Here is a 14,666-nt window from a genome sequence, read left to right as displayed (position 1 = left end):
CATCTCCTGCATTGGCAGGTAGATTCCTTACCACTGAGTGACGGGGGAAGCCTGTCATGTTTCTACCAGAGCAGGTATCTGGTTGCTAGAGATAAAAATCAGCCAGTGCCATCTGGGAAGAACGAAGAACTGGACATTCTTGCCACGTCTGTTAAGTTCCCACCACATTTACTCTGAACGAGGGGACTGAGTTGCTTGTGATTGACACATACATTTTTCTTTAACAGATTGGCTGGGACTGATAATTATTCTTTGCATTAAAAAAAAGAAAAAGATTCCAAATGCTGGAGGCCTCCTCCTCTCTTCAATCTAAGTTGCTACAGAATTTCTTAAAGTTATGATGTCAAGTGTCTCATTTATTGGAGACTTACAAATCACTTTCTGTGGGCAGGACACTCGACTTGTGGCTTCAAGAACACCATCCTTCAAACATGGTTATTAAAAAGGTTTGAAAATATCTTCGATGTATTTTTAGATGCATTTATTATCCAAAGCAAGCCACTACAGAATTGTCATTAAAAAAATAATAACCTCAGGATTAAAACATTAAAGTTTAATGTTTTAATTAAACTTTAAATGTTTAATTAAATGCTTTAGTGCACATTAAATGTTTTAATGTTTAACATTAAGAATCAGAGTTTAGAATACAGAAGCGTTTCCATTAACTGCTTGTAAACATCTATGTAAATAGATCCTAACATTTCCTTCCTGGCTTTAAAACCAAAAGCTAAACCGCTGTAATGACCAATGAAAAGCCTGTGAAAGAAGAAAGTAAACAGGCCGGTCATGTTTTGTGGCTCAAGGCAAAGGCAAGTTGCTACATTCTAAATATCATCATGGCCCTTCCACACGTGATTTATTATAAAATATCTCACACATAACAGTCTGCACACTGGATTTTCTTATTTAAAACAACTATTTTATTTTTGGCTGTACCTCGGGGTGGGCAGGGATTGAACCTGGGCCCCTGCAGTGGAAGCGCAGTCTTAACCACTGAACCACCAGGGAAGTCCCCACCCTGTATTTTCATGATTCTCTAAGGATTCCCAGTGCCGACATCATCCCCATCATCGACTCCACTCGAAGGTAGGAAAAGTGAATCAGAGACCCTGAAAAGAGTCCGACTGTGCAATGGGCTGTCATCAAGCCGGGAAGCCAGCCGCCTCATCCCAGAGGGGCAGTCCTCCACCCAAGGGGGCGTGCAGAAAACACCGACTCCTGGCCTATTTCACTGCACCTTCTGGCAACTGAAGTAGCAGCACACGTGTTCCCATGGATTCACTGTCTATCTCTGGAAACGCCCTCAGCCATTGCGCTGTGGTCGAAGCACTGAATGACGTCGGGTCTCCGTGTGAGATGCTGAGCCAGGGCGCCCGAGACGTCCAGAGAGTCCTGGAGCCCGGAGCTCAGGAGGAACTGGACACAGGCCGCATGCTGCCCCGCGCAGGCCAGGTGCAGGGCTGGGTGGGGACAGAGGACCCAGCTCAGGGCTTCACCCACAGCAGTACAGACAGGGGAGCCGGGCACCCCTGATAGAAACTCTGGTTCCTTCAGCTGCACAGATTTCATAGTCTTGTATTCATTCCTATGAGTCTGTCTATTCTAGATCCGAACATTTTTCCTTTTAACCTGATTTGGTCAGAAATGATTTTAAAAGTAACAGAACCAATTGGGGAGGATTTGAGACTTGTCTAAAACACAGAAGTAAGTTCATGAGTCATGTCTGACTCTTTTTCAACCCCACAAACTGTAGCCCGAGTCAGGCTCTCCTGTCCATGGGATTTTCCAGGCAAGAATACTGGAGTGGGGTCCCATATCCTTCTCCAGGGGGATCTTCCCAACCCAGGGATCAAACCTGGTCCTCCCACATTGCAGGCAGATTTTTCACCATGTGAGCCCCCAGGGAGCCCAGGTGGCCTAGTGGTAAAAAGAATCTGCCTGACAATGGAAGACCCACTGGAGACCCGGGTTCGATCCCTGGGTCAGGAAGATCCCCTGGAGGAGGACATGGCACCCCACTCCAGTATTCTTGCCTGGAGAATCCCATGGCCAGAGGAGCCTGGCTCGGGCTACAATCTAGGGGGTCACAAAGAGTCGGACACAATTGACACGCACACAGCAAATTAATGAGAACCAGGAGATTTTAAATGGTACAGAAGGCGTTTTCAAAGTTTTGTGAATTCACTGTCTAAGTTAAAAATATCACTATGAGTAAGAAAGATGTAACGGAAAGAAAAACTGCTGACACGCCTTCCCACTCTGGTTAGAAACTGGCACTGAGGGTTTGCAGTCTGCTTCCTGGGGGATGGAAGAGCCCAGGTCCTGCTCTCCTGCCATCAGGAGAAAGTTTGTGTGCCTGGACTCAGTGGCCTCCATCTGCAGCCCTGGAGTGAGGGGCGGGTTACCTGTGAGCCTTGAAGCATCACAGGTCAAACTAAACACTGGCAAGATGGTCAGTGGTGCACAGAATGCTACTGAGAAAATTTATTCCAAATCCCAAGGCTAAGGGGTTAGGTCTAAAAATATCTGAGCCTCAAATCTAAAAAATTACAGTGATTAAGGTTTTAAAACACATTCCAAGAGAGACGGCCTATGAGGAATCCACGTGACACCCTGGGGGCTGGTGTGATCACGGATTAACACAGAAAGTGCTCTGACACAGGGAACTCCGATCAGCGTTGTGCACCAGCCTGGATGGGGGAGGGGGGAGGTTTGGGGGACAATTGATGCATGTGTATGTATGGCTGAGTCCCTTCACTGTTCACTGAAACCATCACAACATTGTTAATCGGCTATACCCCAAGACAAAACAAAAAGTTGAAAAAGAAAGTGCTTGGATGTCACATATGTTAAGTGGTTTAAGCTACTACAAACACAGTAATACTAGCCGCAGTAAAGTATGATTGCTGCCATGGTAATAGCAATAGTTCTATAGCTTTGCAAATGGATATGTTATTTGAATTAAAAGGTACTGAGCTATTAGAGGAATAATATTAAGACTAATTTTTCAAACATAAAAGTTCACTGTTAATTTTGTTTGGTGGTGGTTTCATCGCTCAGTCGTGACCAACTCTTGCGATCCCATGGACTGTAGCCTGCCAGGCTCCTCCATCCATGGGATTCTCCATGCAAGAAGACTGGAGTGGGTGCCATTTCCTTCTCCAGAGGATATTCCTGACCGAGGAATTGAACCTGGGTCTCCTGCATTGCAGGCAGATTCTTTACCAACTGAGCTGAGGAATAATATTTTAAGACTAATTTTTCTAACATAAAAGTTCACTGTTAATTTTGTTTACATTCAGCTTACTAGCAATTTTCAAAGTCCATGTAAAATGAGATCATACCTGATCGATTTCTTTCGTCCTTGGCGTTGATGTCAGCACCCAAGGATAAGAGCGTCTGGACTGTGCTCACATGACCTTCCTGAGTGTTGAAATAAACGTGTTACCACTGCAGTGATGACAAAAGCAAGCCTTAAACACAAACTCTACTGCATATTAGGTGCTTTTTCTAAAGTTGTTGTTCAGTTGCTCAGTCATGTCCAATTCTTTGTGACCCATGGACTGCATCATGCCAGGATTCCCTGTCCTTCACTATCTCCTGAAGTTTGTTCAAACTCATGTCCATTGAGTCAGTGATGCCATCCAACCATCTCATCTTCCGTCACCCCCTTCTCCTCCTGCCTTCAATCTTTCCCAGCATCAGGCTGTTTTCCGATGAGTCAGTTCTTCACATCAGGTGGCCAAAGTACTGGAGCTTCAGCTTCAGCCTCAGTCCTTCCAATGAATATTCAGGGTTGATTTCCTTTGGGATTGACTGGTTGGATCTCCTTGCTGTTCAACGGACTCTCAAGAGTCTTCTCCAGCACCACAGTTTGAAAGCATCAAAAGTACTTACCTGCTAAAACTGAATTTTCATATCTAAAGGAAGGCTCATCACATTACTATCAAAATCCAGTGTCAATCATTAAATAAAGATGCAGGTGGTGTTTAGTTATTAGAAGAGAGACGATCACTTTGAAGCCAATTTATTGACCACTATCGTTGGGTTTCTGGGGAAGTAAATGGCAACCCACTCCAGGCTTCTTGCCTGGAGAATCCCATGAACAGAGGATCCTGGTGGGCTACAGTCCAGGGGGTCGCACAAGAATCTGATATGACTGAGCACACACACAGTGGCGCACAGCTGGGTTTCATCTCAGTGTAAGGAGTTCAAATCTTGTGATTTTCTTAGAAGACACAATTCTAAATCTTCCAAGCAAACACGCTCTTTGCTAACCCCTTAGGGGAGAAAATAGACTACACAATGTAACCTCCCCGGACAGGATTCTCACAGCTGGCACCATCCTTTGTGAAGCAACTGACACATCTTACGGCCGGCCAGTCAGCCCATCAGTACCTGCTGAGGTGGAAAGCGAGGCTGCTGGTTCAATCTTCCCACTCGCTTTTGTCCCCTTGTGGCCCCAGACCACACACTCAGCCCACTCTCAACTGTATACCCATGTTGTCAAAGGGGAACATAGGTAGGAGAGTGCAGGCCCCCAGAAGAACATCTGTTCCTGAGGTTAGAAAACAAGGAAAGGCAGGCAGCCAATAATGTTAAAGATTATACACAAAACACTCACACCTTGTGAAAAAGGAGGGTGTAAGCCAACTACTTTCCTAGCAAAAAGTTCTGGACTCCTTTAACACTTCATGCATCAGTTGTGGTTGTTTAGTCATTGTGTCTGACTCTATATGACCCTACGGACTGTAGCCCGCCAGGCTCCTCTGTCCATGGGGATTTCCCAGGCAACGATAATGGAGTGGGTGTCAACTACAAATTGGCACTTACCAAGAGCACTGACAATGAGTGAACAACAAAGACATTTGCCATCTGTCTCTATGGAGATTGAACCCCATGTTGCTATAGCTATTGACCTTCAACAACCCGAGGGAGTTCAGAGTGGAGTGAGGCACTCTGTGCTCCAGGGAGTCTGGTGGGACAGGTCTTTATAGATAGTTGGATGTTTTTAGGAACAGATTTTATGATCTCAATCCTTGTATCTCCTCATATCTAGAGAAGCACTAAATCCCTTCATGGTGACATCAGATCTTCATGACTAACAGAAAAACCTTTTGTAAAATGAGTATTTTATGGTATGGAACTCCCCCTTCACCAAAACCTTATGTATATATTGGCCTTCCCCCACTGCTGCTCTGGAGCAGTCTCCCAGAGCTATCTGAGATGCTGCCTCCCGGGCTGTAGTCCTCATTTTGGCCCAAATAAAACTTAACTCGAAAGTCTCAAGTTGTACATCTTTTTCAGCTGACAGTAGCCATTTCCTTTCCCAGGGGATCTTCCTGACCCAGGGATTGAACTCGCATCTCCTTCGCTGGCAGGTGGGTTCTTTACCACTGAGTCGCCAGGAAAGCCCTTCATATATCAGAGAGCCCAGTAAATGCAATTCCCTCGCCTTAGCTAAAGAAATCTTCTGAAATCCAGTAAAAGGATAAAGAGCTAGGAATTTTCATACAATGGATTTTTATGGCTTCAAATAACATTATTCCTGAAAACAAAAAGGGTGGGAGGGAACACCTAGCGCGGGCATTACAGGGAGTAGAGGGCTTTTCTTTTTTACCTAGAAACAAATAGAGGCAGGTTTCTATGTAAAGGAACCCAGGGCTTCAGAATCAGGACTATTTCAAGAGTATGTTATGGGCAAATTCTTTCTTCCAAAGAGATGGAGCAGAAGAATCAGGATTACAGGTTACTCATCAACAGGGTTCGGCAAGCCCTTATGGAGCTGGAACACCATTCTGGAAAGAAACAAACCTTAGCTGCAAAGTGAAGTGCCGTAAGATGGGTGGATCCTGCTCTTGCATCAATGTTGACGCCAAGCTCCGAGACCAGGAATCGGATGGCTTCATCCTGCCCAGTGACCGCTGCCCGGTGGATCGCCTGGGCCCCCAGTGAGTCCTCAGCAGACACGCAAGCCTAGGAGGTGAGGAAGGACATGAGCAAAAGAAGCACAGACACTTGGGTCCACAGATCTTCTGACGTTTTGGCAAAACTCTGCTATCTACATATGTTTTTCTGTGTAGGTCATACAGAGCTTTTGTCGGATTCTCAAAGGATGCTCTAACCAAAGAAGTGCTTAAGATTCAAAGCTAAGGTGCCAAAAAAGTAGAGTCAATAGGGAGAGTCTGTTGTTATTATTACTATGAAACAGCTGCTGTTTATTGAAGACATTTTGCTAACTGCTTTCTGTATATTTCATTATTTAATCCTTACAATAACCCTGTGAAAAAGTGAAACTTGTCTGTTTTACATATGGAAACACTGATGCTTAAAGAGGTAAAGGGGGCCTACAGTGGGGAAGGTGGCAGAGTTGAGATCTGAACCCACCATCTGAATCACCATGCTTCCTGTTTATCCCCTGGGCTAAAACTTGTAGGAACAACCGAAGGGAAAGAACCAAACCATTTCTCTACCTTGTGCTTTTCGAGGAGCAGCCTGGCCACGTCCGTGTGGCCACACTGAACGGCGTCCATGAAGGGCGTGAGGCCACACCTGTCTCTGCAGTCCGGTTCGTACTGGCACCTGGAGCCCAGACCCAAGGCAACAGCTGAGAACAGTCACCGCTTCAAACCCGACAGTGCTGACTCTGGCCCACCTGCCTTACAGAGGATCCATGAGGACCTGGTGTGCTTGCCCTGTGTCCCCGCCTCAGCGTCTGGGGAGCACGTTGGTGTCCCAGCAAACCTGCTCCTCCCCCAACTTCCCATCCCATTTTAGGGATCATCATCTTTCCAGATTCTTATGCAGAGCTTTATAGTCGCCCCTTATCACTCACAAAACCTCTCAATTCTCCAGCCAGCATGTGAAACAAATTGGTATCCTTCTTTCCAGCTTTGTCTTCACCCCTCAAGATGGAGGCAACAGACAACAACCTCCTACCTGTTTTTCTCTCTTTAGTTCTGCCCCAGCCATTTTGTTCTCACCACCAATGGAGTAATCTTTTCACCACATATTTAGGTTATGGCCACTCCTGGTTAAAACCTTTAACTGCTTCCTAATCACAAAGGACAAAGTCTACAAAGCTCAACATGACCTTGTAGGTCAGGACTACGTGGAACCTACTTACTTCTTCAGGTTCCTCGGGCCTCTCCTCCCTGTGCTTAAGGAGACCCCCTTCAGCCTGGTCTCACTTCTTGGTCCCACAGCCCATCTGTCCTCCTTCCATTCCTACCTTCTCTTCTTGTTTCTACTTTCTTCATGGTCCTACCTATCTCTCCTTCTTCTTGGCCCCACTGCCTACCAGTCCTACCTTCTTCCATTCCTACTTCTCTGCTCCCACCTTTTCTGTGGTCCTTCTTCTTGGCCCCACCTCCTACCTGTTCCACCTTCTTCCATTCCTACCTTCTCCTGTGTTCCTATCTTCGTGGTCCTACCTGTCTCCCTTTTTTCTCAGCCCCACCTCCTAGCTGTCCCATCTTCTTCTGTTCCTACCTTCTACTGTGTTCCTATCTTCTTTGTGGTCCTACCCAGTTCCCCTTTTTCTCAGCCCCATCTCCTACTTGTCCCATCTTCTTCTGTTCCTACCTCCAACAATCCTCCTGTCCCACCTCCTTCTGCTCCTCTAGCTACTGGCTCTTTGCTGCCTTTGCCCTTCCTGGACCCTCTGCCTGGAACATCCCAGTACCATTCTTCACCTTGCCACCTCCGAGGCATCCTTTGAATCGTAGCTTCAAGGAGACCTCACAGAGTTGTCTTCCCCCCAGATCTACAGGGACAACCCATGCTCCTGCACAGAACTGTGGACTTTCCCTTTGCAATATTATCACAATTTGTACTTTTATGACATTTCTGTGATGGTGTGTCTATACTCGGCTTCCGCACTAGCCTGCAGGCAGTCAGGGAAAGGACTGTGTTGGCTGCTTATCGCCTAGCGCCTAACACACAGGAGGCACTTAGAAAGCGCTGGTTGAATGAAGTATTTATGACTGCAGACAAACGTATGTCCCAACATGCAGCAGGTGAGCCCTACACAGCGACGCTCTCAGGGCACTGCATTCGGCCTCCTCTTCTTCACTCACCATCTCCTAGGTAACCTCTTCCATCCTCTGGATTCAATCGTCACTTCTACGCCAAAGAAGCCCACTCCTATATCTCGGCCACACCTATTCTCTGGGCCTAGATCTGTGTCTAACTGCCCGCTGGACAATTCTTCCTGGGTGTCTCACAGGTACATATAACTCAATGCATCCAAAACTGACGTGAAAGTGAGTGAACAAATGTTTGTTGGGTGAACAGATAAACGGATAACTTCTCCCCAGGTTTGTTAGCTGTTTTTGCTTCACCTTCTTTATCTGCTTATGTCCTTTCTTCATTTCCCTCTTGGTACCTTAGATTCTTTCTGAACAATTTGCCTGAGCTCTTTATGCAGCAACTCTTTATGATACTGTCAGAATTAGCATATATTGTCCTCAATTTGCTGTATTGTTCTTACCTCTGAAGAAGCACCTCTACTGCCTCTAAACATCCATGCATTGCTGGGAGGAGAGAGTTGAGAATGAGAGCTTTTTAGTGCAAAATTAGAATGCCTCTTCCCTCCTGGCACCTCTCTCTGCCCTGGCCCTGTAGCTGCGCCTCCCAGGAAGGAGTATTAGGTAGGCTTGCTGCTACCGCCCCCAGAAAAGGACAGATTCAGCCGGAGGAGTGGGGAAGAGTCCTATTTTCACCTAACGGGTACAAGGCCACCCCTTTATCATCCTGTCTTTATGAGACTTTCATGGCAAACATTTAACTCTAAACCTCCATCCTCATCCTCATGCTACAAATCCCTAGGGCCAGGCAGTTTTTGCCTGGGAAATGTAAAACATTGTAAGAGTAATCTATGACAAAATAACCAGGAATTTAATTCTGCTCCTAAAAATAACTATCCTCCATAACAAAGATTTTTGACTCTCTGTTCTCCACTGTTTTGTGTGAATGACTGGGTGCTGACTGCTCCTTCACAAGAGCGGGGGAGCTCATCAAACAGTTTATGAGCAGAGAAGCTTTTCCACTCATATGCAAAGTTTTTTTCTTTTTTTGGGGGGGGTGGGGGGCTGTGTTGCAAGGCATGTGGAATTTTAGCTGTCCAACCAGGGATCGAACCCATGCCCCTTGCAGCGGAAGCATGGAGTCTAAACCACTGGATCATCAGGGAAGCCCCTATGTTCAAAGTTTTAAAAGGATACCTTGGTTCCTAACTGCCCCCAGTGACCAGAACAACTGTGTGCCTACCTCTCAATGATATCATGTCACTGGTCTTGACTTCCGAGAAGTCTAAAAGCCCTGTATTCAAGTTCAAGGTACTGCCCAGTAGGCTACCAATTACGGTCTAAACGTCTTTATTTGGATTCCTGGGCTGCTTAATGCCCCTTTCATCTTACACTGCTACACTTTCACTTTTAACTAATTTAAGATAATCTACAAATATTTAGTCCAGAGTTAAGGATAATTACTCCAAACAATCAAAACAGTGGCCCAGAATTATATTCGACCTTATCACTGGATGAGTCACAATCCACTGGGCTTCGGGATTTAATTATAAGCACCCGTGTGCTTCCCAGGTGGCGCTAGTGGTAGAGTCTGCCTGTCAATGCAGGAGGTGCAAGAGACATGGGTTCAATCCCTGGGTCGGGAAGATCCTCTGGAGGAGGAAACGGCAACCCACTCCAGTACTCTTGCCTGGAGAATCCCATAGACAGGGGAGCCTGGCTACAGTTGATGGGGTGGCAAAGAGTCAGACACGACTGAACAGACTCTCGTTTGTTATTTAAATGGACAGCACCATGGCAGGTGTAGCTGAAGATATGAGGGGACAGTCCCCTTTCCTTCTGCTTTTAATAATCATCATCATCAAAATGATGTGAAAACAGCAGCTGTAGCCATCCTGAGCTCACTGTGTGTGGAGCGCTATGCTGAGTGATGTGTGTGCACCTTAATCCCCATGACCCTATGATATGGGCTTCATTGCTGCCATTATTCTGTGGCTAAGGAAACCTGCTCGAGAGATTAATTTCCTTGCCCAAGGTCAGAGACATAGTAAGGAACAGAAGCAGCCCACCATCTAACTTGTGGATGGCAATGGAAAGCCACTCCAGTGTTGTTGCCTAGAGAATTCCATGGACAGAGGAGCCTGGTGGGCTACAGTCCCTGGGGATCTCAAGAGTTGGACACAACTTAGTGACTAAACCACCACCACCACCATCACCATCTAACTAACTGGGGAGGAGAAGACAGAAGTGAAAAGTCACCTAAAACAAGAAAGACGTGCAAGCTGAGGACCGAGTGACATTGGCTTTGGAAACTGTTTGCCAAAACACCCCAAAGTAGCTTGTATTCCCTGCCCCCTACTTCCCCTGTACCACCCCCGCCACAGGGGACATCCTGCAGGTCTGGACCACACCTGCCGTGTGCAGTGGGGTCCTCCCGATCTTGCTCTCTGTCCTCCAGGCAGAGGGGCAAACTGTGAGCAGGTACTGGAGGATCAGAGGGTCGCCTTCGCGGCTGGCGATGTGGAAACTGTTCCAGCCATCTTTGTTCTTCAGGAGCGGATTGGCGCCGTGCTCCACGAGATCCCGGATCACCTCGAGGTTTCTCCTTGTGCAGGCCATCATCAGAGGAGTCCTAAGGCCGATGGGACAAGCTGTCAGGTGGAATAGCAGCTGAGACCCTGGAAGCCCGGGACCGGGGCTTCAGAAAAATGCACACCCATGGCGGAGACAGAAGACATGGAGGACTCAGGGGGTCTGGGAAGCAGGCAAACAGCTTTGGCTGGCAACTTCCCTGCCTGCCGTGAGGAAGCTGGGAGAAATAACCAGGGAAAAACGACTGTGATATGGGTGCCCCTGCAAGTGGGAAACACAGAGCAGGCAAAAGTGCTTCTGAACTAGTTTTTAGTATAGCATTGAACTGGGACAGAACCCATCAAAGTTACAGTTTGTGCTGAATATCTGCAAAAGAGGCACTTTGCAAGATCATCCCATTCACTTCAATCTGTAACCCTTTATTAAACTGTGGTGAAAGAAACTTTAAAAAGAGCATTTGATGGAGAAGGAAATGGCAGGATTCTTGCTTGGTGAATCCCACTGACAGAGAAGCCTGGGGGGCTAAAGTCCATGGTGTTGCAGAGTCGGAAATGACTGAGAGATTAAGTATGCACACACAAGCAGGGCCAAATAAATATTTTAAAAATAAGTAAATAAAAGAAAAAAGGAGCACTTGACACAGCGCCTTGCTGAAAGGAGCCTACACTGGTAGAGCAGGTGGAACAGCGGTATATTTCGGTAAGTTCCTGACTTGATATGTGTCCACACTGGGGAGACTGAACTACATCACTGTTAACTCCTCTCCTCCCACCAAAGTGATTCTGTGCTTCTGCTTCTCATCTGCTCCTGTGTGTGTGCGTGCTCAGTCAGTCATGTCCAACTCTTTGACACCCCGTGGACTGTAGCCCACTGGGCTCCTCTGACCGTGGGATTCCCGGGGCAAGAATACTGGAGTGGGTTGCCATGTCCTCCTCTGGGGGATCTTCCTGACCCAGGGATCAAACTCATGTCTCTTGCATTGTCTGCATTGGCAGGGTATTCCCTGAGTGACCTGGGAACCCTCTCATGCCCATGACCCCTGGAAAGCAGGGTAGACCCTGGTTACCTCCTATCCCCAGGGTCTGGCCCAGACGGAGCTCAACACAACTAGATGGGTCTCAGCCAGGATTTGTCCTGAGACTGCCTTGGTATTACCTAATCATCGACAATTTTGTTTTCATCTTTTATTTTGTATTGGGGCAGAGCAGATTAACAATGTTGTGATAGTTTTAGGTGAACAGTGAAGGGACTCAGCCATACATATACATGGACGCAATCTTCCCCAAACCTCCGCTCCCATCCAGGCTGCCACATAACATGGAGCAAAGTTCCCTGTTCTATACAGTATGTCCTTATTGGGACAGCTAGGGCATTTGAGATGGTCATGTACACACTGCTACATTTAAAATGTTTCATTTTTTTATTTCTGGTAATGTAGTAATGAGAGTGAATGAAAAATCAAGAGGGAGAAACCTGGATGAATGAAGGCTGGAATCTTCAAGAAGGGGCTTCACAGAGGGAATGACTCCAGGGAAGAAGGGACTTGAGAAAGCCAGCAAGGTGAGAACAGTCAAAAATGTCTCTCTGTAACTGCACTTTCTAAGCCCACAATCAAGTGAAACTTGCCCTTGTGATGGTTGTTTGGGGAGGCTGTTTCTTTATCCACAGTTCAGTTCAGTTCAGAGATCTCTAGTCTTTCCCATTCTATCATTTTCTTCTATTTCTTTGCATTGATCACTGAGGAAGGCTTTCTTATCTCTCCTTGCTATTCTTTATGCACAGAATTGTTTTAAAAGAGGTAATATGCCTCCACTATCTTTAGACCAACTTACTAGCAGCAGAAGAAAATGTCTTGTGCTTGCTGCTGCTGCTGCTAAGTCGCAGCCAAAGCGCAAACCTCAAAACATAAGGATGCCTATTCCCCCATGCCAGTGGGCAAGATGTACTTTATTAAGCTATATGGCTGTCTGATGCAATTCTTTTTTATATAAGATCAGGGATTCCTTGTGGATTCATTCAGGAACTTCATTATGTTATGAACCTTCAGGTGTTCAAACCTCTAAGCCCATGGACAGACATAGTGAGGATGGAAAACCATGTGGATCTATCAAGAGAATGCAACTACTTCATGTGATGGTTACAGGTGTGGTGTTGGAGAACTCTTGAGAGTCCCTTGGACTGCAAGAAGATCAAACCAGTCAATCCTAAAGGAAATCAGTCCTGAATATTCATTGGAAGGACTGATGCTGAAGCTGAAACTCCAATACTTTGGCCACCTGATGTGAAGAACTGACTCACTGGAAAAGACCCTGATGCTGGGAAAGACTGAAGGTGGGAGAAGGGGACGACAGAGGATGAGATGGTTGGATGGCATCACCGACTCAATGGATGTGAGTTTGAGCAAACTCTGGGAGTTGGTGATGGACAGGGAAGCCTGGTGTGCGGCAGTCCATGGGATCCCAAAGACTCGGACACGACTGAGTGACTGAACTGAACTGACAGACTAGAGGTGAGCACTGTGCCTGTGAAGGTGGTCATGTAATAAACCACACAGAGCACCCCACACACTTACCTGTGCTCACCTGTATAACTGTGAAATCTGAGTAAGTGTCCTGATTGTAGCAATGTCAGTTTCTCCTTTTTATTACTGTACTCCCCCTGTAAGATGTTAACTTTGGGGCAAGCCTGGGGGAAGGTGCATGGAACTTCCCACTTGTCTTTGGAAATTTCTGAGAAGCGATAATTAGGAATTTCATAACAGAAAGTTAAAAAGTGTCATGGGTGCAGTAATCATTTAGCTAGATGTTCCCAGAACATCCCATCTGGGGCCCATGCAACACGCAGTACCTACAGGCAAGTCGTAGTTCGAGTCTATTCTATCTGAGCATGCTCCTTACTGCTCTCTGCTCTATCACGGGAGGCAGTCTGGAGCAGAAGGCTGCAACAGTTAACCTCACAAGGGCAGCAACGATGCTCTGCTCTGTAGGGGAAGGCTGACCGGCTACGGTGTGGAGGCCGACCAAGAGTAGGAATCTGCCATCAGCAGGGAGGGGAGGGAGTCTCTCTGCAAGGCCCACCACTTACCAGTCGGCCTTCTTCAGACAGTCAACCGCGGCCCCCCGGCCCAGCAGGTACCGCACGCAGTCCCGGTGGCCCATGGAGGCAGCCTCGTGCAGAGGCCGCTTGTAGTCCCGGTTGGCGGCTTCGATGTCCAGGTTCCAGGCCTCGACCAGATAGGCCAAGACGTCCCGGCGGCCGTGGCGGGCGGCGCAGTGCAGGAGGGTGTCCCCGGCCGGCCCCGCGCAGCCCGCGTGCCCCGCCGCCAGCAGCTCCCCGCGCAGGGCGCACAGTCGGCCGTCCTGCACCAGCCGGCACAGCCGCCGCGGGTCGGCGGGCGCGGCCATGGCCGCGGGCTCGGGCCAGCCGGGGACCACCCGGGACCCTCCTCCGGGCCCTCCCCGCCTCCGCCGGGGCCCGCCTTCGAGATCCTCCCCCGGGACCGTCTGGACCCTGGGGACCCTCTTCCGGACGACCCCAGCCTCCCAGACCCTCAGGTCTCTGGCTGACTACGCGCCCCGCGAGCCGCCGCGGACGCCGCCGCCCGCACTAGTTTCACTTTGGGGCGAACCCACTGGACCGCCGCGGAAGGCCTGGGTCACACGCGCCTCCGGCCCGGGCCCCGCCCAGACCCCGCCCTCTGAATACAACCCCGCCCACAACCTCGACCCCCGCCCACCCGCGCCGGCCGCTGCCCTTCCTTGGGACCCAGAGCCTCGAGGAACTCTGGTAAAGTTTCTGCTCGCCTCTTCCGCGCTAGCGGAAGCTCGGACTGGACGAGGCCCGCTAGCGGGGTTGGGGGAGAGTGAGGATGCGCATTCCCATTGGCTGTTAGAGTCGTCCGTCAGCGCGCCCCCTCCGTATGCGCGCTATGATTGGCCGGGGATGCGTTCCGTCAGTGTCGCCGGCGGGCTCTTCTCCCGGCGGCTGCGGCGGTGGCGGAGGTGGCGGAGCTGGTGAAGGCGGTCGGGGGACTGCTCGGTGGGTAGC

At 48.4% G+C, this 14,666-nt stretch overlaps 1 protein-coding gene across 9 annotated transcripts in view; it reads right to left on the bottom strand.

Annotated features, from left to right (window-relative positions):
* The window catches only part of LOC122681220 (ankyrin repeat domain-containing protein 16-like), a 40,070-nt gene extending 25,786 nt beyond the window's left edge, over nt 1-14,284 (bottom strand). For 3 of the 9 annotated variants that reach the window (XM_043883041.1, XM_043883040.1, XM_043883039.1), the window contains exons 1-6: nt 13,704-14,281; nt 10,439-10,659; nt 8,492-8,534; nt 6,474-6,582; nt 5,815-5,976; nt 3,345-3,423 (exon numbers count right to left, since the gene is read on the bottom strand). In XM_043883041.1, coding sequence (XP_043738976.1) covers nt 3,345-3,423; nt 5,815-5,976; nt 6,474-6,582; nt 8,492-8,534; nt 10,439-10,659; nt 13,704-14,023 — 934 coding nt within the window. In that variant the 5' untranslated portion in view covers nt 14,024-14,281. Of the gene's footprint in view, nt 1-905; nt 1,461-2,007; nt 3,202-3,344; nt 3,424-5,814; nt 5,977-6,473; nt 6,583-8,491; nt 8,535-10,438; nt 10,660-13,703 lie in introns of those variants that run through there. The other 6 variants (XM_043883034.1, XM_043883035.1, XM_043883036.1 and 3 more) reach the window with 5 other exon arrangements.
* Between the last annotated feature and the right edge of the window lie 382 nt (nt 14,285-14,666).

The sequence above is a fragment of the Cervus elaphus genome, chromosome 23, assembly GCF_910594005.1.
Source record: "Cervus elaphus chromosome 23, mCerEla1.1, whole genome shotgun sequence".
Lineage (NCBI taxonomy): Eukaryota > Metazoa > Chordata > Mammalia > Artiodactyla > Cervidae > Cervus > Cervus elaphus.
The sequence above is the reverse complement of the archived record's forward strand: the minus strand, read 5'-3'. Positions and strand labels throughout refer to the sequence as shown.